The sequence below is a fragment of the Mycetomoellerius zeteki genome, unplaced genomic scaffold, assembly GCF_001594055.1.
Source record: "Mycetomoellerius zeteki isolate Tzet28-1 unplaced genomic scaffold, Tzet1.0 scaffold943, whole genome shotgun sequence".
NCBI classification, from domain to species: Eukaryota; Metazoa; Arthropoda; class Insecta; order Hymenoptera; family Formicidae; genus Mycetomoellerius; species Mycetomoellerius zeteki.
In genome coordinates, this window is record NW_017257983.1 from 3,790 (window position 1) to 11,911 (window position 8,122).

Genomic DNA, 8,122 nt, shown 5'->3' on the forward strand with positions numbered 1-8,122 from the left:
ACGTCCATAATAATTCGCGTAACGTATCGTTTTGCTTTATGCAAGACGTTTCCGCGAAATTGCCGCTGCATATCAACATATTAGGCGATTCAATTGAATAACAGTCAGAGGTTTGAATTAATTTCTCTTTGGTGATCATTTTATCATAGCACTGTAATTAACGATTGTAATACCGATCGCAGTCGTTATAACTCGTGTCATAATTATTCGTTTGTTTTATATACAAGATATCTTCTTGTTACTCTTTTACATACTTATCTAGTCTTGTTAAGTACCAAATAATAAAATTAATATTATTGTTATTTCTGCATCATTGCTATATTTGTTATACAAAATTGATACAATTAATGCAATTAATGAAATGAAATAACAATCCGAAAAGTTTAATATTTTTTATTTTATATTAATGCAATTCACCTGGATTGTATTATTTATATAAAACAGGAAATAATTGTATACATTATATTAAGAGAAAAATTTAGGTAAATGTAAGGTAAATTGCAGAATAAAATTTATATTCATGTAAGATATATTACATTAAAAAAATTCACTAAATCTTTATACATATTTCTTTAAATAGTATTAAGTAAATATTTACTTAATAAAACAATAATAATTAAATCATTTTAATGGTTCTCTCTCTCTTCTTCGAATAAATATACGTTTACATTTAGTAAATATTTACTCATAACTGTTCAAATAAATTCTTATTAAAATTTATTAAATTTTATTAAAATTTAAATAACTATCTATTAAATTTTTTTTATGTGTATAGTGTATGTGTTATAGTTAATTGAGTGAAAAATTACGTATGTTATGAATTAATTATTAATATTAGCACGCGTAAAAATTGGCATATTATAAAGCACTTTCGTATTTCAAATGCGCCCAAGTGATGGAGAGATGTATCAGTTAGACAAATCTAATATCGATTATTAGAAATTTATAGGAAAATAACACAATGACAGGAAACCCTACCTTAACAACTCGAAGTTATTCGATAAATACTTTAAGAAATAATAGTTACCATTTTAATTTTTTCGATTTATTTACCTATAATAAAGTTCTTTATATACACATGCACATTCTTTTTTAAATATATTATATCAAAATCACTGTTGTAAAATTACATTTACAAATTGAGCAATAAAACATAAGGTCGATATATCACCTTATAAATAAAATAATATCTCTAATTTAGCGTTGCCGGATATTTTTATACGATTTTATCTCTTGATGACGTACATTTTTTAACTATAATATATATAAATGAAGATAAAAAATCAAAGGCTAAATATTTTTACAGTTGTATAGATTTGTTCGCATACAAATATGGGCTAATATGGGCAACACATTTTCTGGTTTTATAAGAATTGTATTATTTTACAGGAAAAGATGAAATTCTTGAGATTTTCGAAAATCTATTTGAGAAAATCGATCAGGTTGCAGCGTTTACCATAACATTAATATAATCTCCGAAATTATTCCAAGTATGATCCCATAAATTCGGATCGCCTTTACTGTCCCACGGAAGATTTCCGGGCCGAAGTGCGCTACTGTTGAACTTCTTCAGTTCGTCCTGCAGTTTTCTGACGATCGTAGGAAACCTTTGACATGAAAAAAGAACAGGTTGATATAATTACGAAGTTTGTTTAAAAATTAAAATAAAATAAAATTTCTTAACGAATTATATTGAAATAATATCGCGTTTCACTCACTGTTTAACAAGATTATTGTCTTCACAAGGATCCTGGTAGATATTGAAGAGACATGCTTCCTCCAATGGTTTGCAGATGGGCAGATTGTCATTCCGCGGCGGACACTTGATTAACGCGTTTTCACGTAACATCAAAACAACATCTGCAGTAATGCCTAAACCAACACTGGCGATGGCATTTGCCGTCGTACTGCTAATCACCCTGTCCACGTCATAGACCCATTCCCTACCAGATGGACCGTACCATCCATCCCATGCTCCTTTGTAAGTAGATCCTATGGAAAACCGAGTTGAATTGAATCAATATATACAGGGAAAGAATAGTTTTGCAAAAGTATCCAAAAATTTAGCTAGACACAGATTTGAAAATAATTTTGCCGGACTATTAACATAATTATGTAAAACACTCAAGCTGGTTGCTAAAATGTCAAAACTTTTTGCTGTATTGCTCATCATGCTTGAGTTTTCTATAATACATAATTCTAGAACAGCAAAATTATTTTCCGATCTGTATCTAGCTAAATTTTCAGATATTCTAGAAAAATTGTTCTTTTCGTGTATTTGTATATATACATACTTATCATTATTCCATATTTATATGTATTCCCAATAAACAAGAAATATATTAGAACATTTTAACAACATTGCAGCAACGTTGCTACAATATTGCTATGGATTTATATTTTACAATATAGAGAATGAAGAAGGAATACGATATGAGATACGTTTGTTGTCGTCCCATACATCACAGAAGTTTGCAGCAGTATTGTTGCAGTGTTTGCAACGTTACTGCAATATTGTTGAAACGTTGTACTGTTGCTGCAATATTGCTGGATTAATCTATGTTGTATGGGACGATTCCCAAATTTAGATTGTTATAGAACAAATATCTTTGTCCTTTTTTTACCTCGAATGAGCTTCCAGTCGCCAACCGTTATAGCGGACACATCATAAATATCGTCAATATTATGAAGAACGTTCGCGCGCGGTGACTCAGTATCTTCGCTAAGCGCATTCCACAGATCCATGCCGTCGACAGTTAAGTTCGATGGATCACCACCGGCGGCTGTTATAAGCGTCGGCAGCCAATCCGTAATGTGTAACATTTGCTTGCTTACGCGGCCAGGTCGCACCAGTCTGGGTGACCATATTAATCCCGTACCTCTGACGCCGCCTGCAATAACAGAATTAAAAAGATTTTTCATTTAAGAACATTAAAAAAATTAAAAATGACTTTTAAAACGTGAATTTTTAAATTAAATCTTCATAAGATATTAATTCAATAAAATCCTAATTTCGTGAATAATTCGCGGATTCTTAAAAACACGAATACACTAATTATGAATATAATTATAAAAAGTATATAGTTGAAAACAATTATTTTTAAAGATATTTTCCTTGCTGAGCCAATAAAATTTACTCGTTAATCAAGATATCTTAATATGTTAAAAATTTTGCATAATTATTTAATTTATTAATAGTCAAATAAAATTACCTTCCCAAAGAGTATTTTTGACCCCTCTCAGCGGCCAATTAGACGCTGCATTCAAATTAAATCCAACGGCAGGTCCACCGTTGTCCGACGAGAAGATGATTATACTATCTCGCAACATGTCTCTTTTACGCAAAGCTTCAACTACTTGGCTCACGGATTGATCTAGTTTGCTTAGCATACCTATAGCAAAATTTTAAGATTATCAATCTGTTTATCTTTAGTATACATTTTTAGTCGTCCTATTTCCTAAAAATTTTATATATTTTCTATTTAATCAACAGTCTGTTTTGTATTAACTCTCATTTCTATCCTTTAAACATTTTTACCTGCAAAACGTCTTCGATTGTAATCAAAGATATTGTTGAACTTAGCCACTTCCTCGTCCGGCGCCGGAAGCGGATTATAAGGGTTTCCGGAGTGCACGGCCGCGTGAGCCAAGTATAGGAACATCGGTCGACTAGAGTTGTGGTTATCAATTAATCTCACCGCCTCTTTCGTGAAAATATCTGTAGAATATTGACCGTGCAGATCCCATGCCGGTTGCATACCCCGTCTTATGTCCAATCCCCAGTAAGGCTGCGTTTTTATCACATTATTACGTTAAATAATAAAAACTATGCTTTTATTTAATATATGGTCGCTCACGTTTTCAACAGCCGTGTGATCGAAATAATCATGATGACCTGTCCAGAAGCCAGTATGAGTATCGAATCCCCTGTAAGTGGGGGTGTATTCCTTTTTGTAAAATCCTAGGTGCCATTTGCCGACAATGTGCGTGCTATATCCAAGCTCACGCAGATATTGCGGCAAGAGTTTCTCGTGAAGTGGCAATCCTCTGGGCTCCGCACCTTTGAGAACCTGAATTATTCAAGTCGGAATATTGAACTCAAAATTCTTCTTTATAATAACATATACCACTTTTTAACAAACCCAGTTAAAAATCTTGTCAGTTTTATTAACCCTTTTGAAAAGACATTTTGTAATTAAAAAAGAAAAACAATTTTTTTATTGATTTTGATCAAAAATGTCTTGAAGAATCTCCATATACATATATCTATCGATATTTGTATACATTATCAATATATATTATGCTATATGCATGAAAAGGACAGTTTTACTGAAGTATCTAAAAATTTAACTAAATACAGATCTAAAAATATTTTTTTAAATTATCGGTATAATTAACCATCTACATAATCATTAAGATGGCTAACCATTTAGTCCTACATTAATATAATGTAGAACACTCAAACTAGTTGCTAGAATGTTACAATTTTATGCAGCATTGCTCATCATTTGAGATTTCTATCTACGCAATTATTTTAATAGTCCAACAACATTATAGATCTTGATTGCAATTTTCGTTTGCAACCGCAACTATCAATTATATTAAAAAAAATTTTAATTAGACCTACATAATTCTAAAACTAAAAAACTAACAAAAAAAGAACGGTTTTACTGAAGATCTAAAAGTTTTGCTATAAGTTTTGAAAAACAGGTCTGAAAATAATTGTGTTGGGCCATTCAAATAATTATGTAGGACTCTCTAACTGGTAGTTTGAATGTCAAAACTTTTCGCAGTATTGCTCGTTATGCTTAAGATTTCTACGTAACTTTGATGGCCCAATAAATTTTTTAGATAATTTAATAAAAATGTTTTTTCCATACATTTTCATTTTCAATTTTTAAGTATAACTAATCTGTACAAGGAGAAAGACTTTACCTCGAATTTATTTTATCAAATTTAATTTTAAAGTGAATTTTGCAAATATGCAATATTCACCCTTATAATAGGATCAAGAAATATTTAAAACGTCTCTTAAAAGATTTTCAGAGCGTTAGAAAAATTATTCCCTTAATACAAATTAGAAAATTGCATGAAAGATGCATTATTCACTCAACGTTATTAATATCGTGATAGCAAAAGAGATGCATTGAACTGAACGCGGTCTTTTGTCAGCTGTGTATGTAGATACGCGCGTATAGGTGTAGGTAGTGAAAACGCGAATGAAGTAGCAACATCTATTTCTCAGTATGATAATTTCCAATTGAACTATCCGAGTCAACATGACAAAAGAAAGTGCAAGTGCACAATATCCCCTTTTGTACTCTGCTGCAAGTAGAACAACAACGTTTCCGCTAATTGATAGCTCTTAATCGTACTTATTCATTAACAAGTGCAGCAGCAGTTAAAAGAAACTGAACTATCGCCATTTTAATGAGCAATTTGTAATATTTTTTTAAAAACCGAGACAAATTTACATTTTAAGCGAGTGGATTTGAACGTATTATAAAGTACATTTACTTGAATCGCTTATTGTTCTCATTTGTGCTCAAATCTATTTTTAATATATCACGTGCATAAACTCTTGATAAAATATGATGTTGATGAGATGTTGCGAAAGCAACACTTACGCCGTGCTGCATTCCAGTGTGAATGGGATATTTGCCCGTCATTAGAGCGCTTCTGGACGGTGTACAGATCGGAGTGACATAATATCTATCAAGAAGCAGCCCAGAATATGCCAGTGCATCGATATTCGGTGTTGGGATTTGACCGGAACCGTGAAAGCCGACGTCGTTCCATCCCTGATGAAAATGAAGCTAAATTTAAGTGTAACTGTAACATTTCTTTACGATTCTGTTTTATCTTAATTTAACATTTTCCTATATTTGTAACTTGTCTATTCTTTGTGATAAGTTTGCATTAATTTACAACTTCTTCTTGTAAAGAAGAAGAGACGTTGCATACAATATCCATTATTTTATTTATTCCTCATAAAACACGCTAACATTATTTGTTGTCAAAAAGTTGATGACAAAGTGACATCTCTAACGTTATTTTATCTGAATCCCAAAAAACTTATCTTCATAATATATTATAATAGAACACAAAAATGTGGATATGTGTACACGTATTTACATGATACAACGTATATATTTATAGAAGCATTGAGAAAAAGTTCTAGTTGAAAATGAACTAACCAGAAGATTCTGATCATATTAATCAAAATTCTGGTTATCTCAAATAGAATTTTAATATATTTAACCAGAAAATTCTGATTTGTCATTTTTAATTAGATTTTCAATGCAACGAAACTTTTTCCAGAATATGGAAAGTATATCTCAAGGACAGGACAAGTTTAATAGAAAGAGATATTACGGACTAACATTATGCGTCACTAATAAACTCCTACTAGTTAAATAGTAGTAATACTTTGCTTGCATAATGTCGAACTCATTATTATTCTTCTTTCAGTTTTTATCTAATTCTTCAACATTTCTAACATATCTATTTTTACGTCTTTCTAAATATACTTACCGAGGCATATAAATGAGTACTAAACGGAAGTTGTCTCGCTTGATAAAATTCTCAATTTGTCAATAAATAAATTCAAATTCTCATTGTATTTTTATTAATTTTTTAACAATTTAACAATGTAAACCTCAAAAAATAACTTGCCAAATCATCTGCTAGGATGAAGATAATATGTGGTTGCTTCGCCGAAGTTGCATAGACCGCGAGCAACAGGATCAGGAACAATGTCCTCTGCACGATTCCCGGTGGACGACGCATTATTTCTGCTTCCTTTAAACCAGAGCGCGTCGTACGTTCCCCGTGGAACCGGTTCGCGATTCTTCCTCGAGAATGCGAAATGAATCTCAAACACGCGTGCGGCGACCGGCTGCTCGAAACTATCTTCTCCGCTCCAGCTCTCTTTCGTCTTTTCCCGGATGCGAATAGTGGGGAAACCTCCCACCTTGAAGCATCATCTTTGCTCATCTCGCCGTTCACTACGATCTCCTCACCGTTTAACCGGTCATTAATTCGCTCGCGCCGCATACTAAGTGGTCGCGTTATGTCTGCGAATTAAAACTGTCCGGTACCGCACGATATTACCGCGTTTCGTATTTCTTGCGGACTCCGATCGCAGAACCGATCTCCTACTTAAAATTCTTACTTGATTTCAAGTTTTTTAATTCAACTAATTCAATTCCTTCGTTGACATTACGTGTAACACAAGAAAATATTTAAATTTTATTTCATATATTTATTTGTTAAATGTTTAATTTTAAAATATTTTTCAATGAGTATAGCAAGTTAGAAAATAACATGAAAATTTATGTTAGAAGAATATTTTAAAATTTTGTAATTTGTACTCCAATAATAATATTTTGCTTTTTTATAACATAAAACACAAAATTATTACACAATGTTTCTATTTATTTTGACAGGATATTATAACGATCTTTTGTCCGCAAATCAGGAAGCGTTAATATATAGACACAACAAATTCCAGCGAACTGTCATACTGTATTATCTTCTTTTATCAGAAACAGTTAAAAGCGTGAAAGCACGTACAAATCGTCCTTTTCATCACGCAATCACTGTGAGAAATAATGGAACATATATAATACATTAGCGTGAAAAATAAGAAATGATTGATACATAAAAATATGTAGAAGGTTTTATTTATTCATGCAAAAGAAATGTGAATTTTATAACGCAAAATTATATAGAATTTATAATATTTTCTTTGTTTCTCAGAAATAATTTAAAAATTATATATAATTATATATATATAATTTTATTCGATAATATTAACTGTGACTAAAATTACTTTATTGCATTAATTAAATTTGCAAAAGTAGAGTTATATCATATTAGAAAAAATGCAACTGTTTTAAAAAAACAGAGAGATAAAATTAAATTAATTCGTTTACAACAATATAAAATATCTTTTTCAAGGTATAAACGTAATTTGAGTAAGTACATAAAACAAAATAAAAGTGGAATATTACGCAAAAAAGGTATGCAGATTAATAGTTGTGCAATGAATACAGACTTACATAAACAGTGCGTAACGAAGCGAAGTTAAATATCTTTCAGTCTGTTTAATTGCGTTAAA

The 8,122-nt window shown here is 31.2% G+C and overlaps 1 protein-coding gene across 1 annotated transcript; it reads right to left on the reverse strand.

The window, feature by feature from the left end:
* Window positions 1-1,319: 1,319 nt before the first annotated feature.
* On the reverse strand, window positions 1,320-6,901 carry LOC108730676 (arylsulfatase B). Its single transcript, XM_018460523.1, has 8 exons — window positions 6,676-6,901; window positions 5,628-5,801; window positions 3,858-4,070; window positions 3,539-3,788; window positions 3,213-3,392; window positions 2,625-2,891; window positions 1,719-1,992; window positions 1,320-1,607 (listed from the first exon to the last, which is right to left on the reverse strand). Exons 1-8 carry the CDS (start codon window positions 6,787-6,789, stop codon window positions 1,439-1,441), a joined length of 1,641 nt encoding a protein of 546 aa, XP_018316025.1. The 5' UTR covers window positions 6,790-6,901; the 3' UTR covers window positions 1,320-1,438.
* Window positions 6,902-8,122: the final 1,221 nt, after the last annotated feature.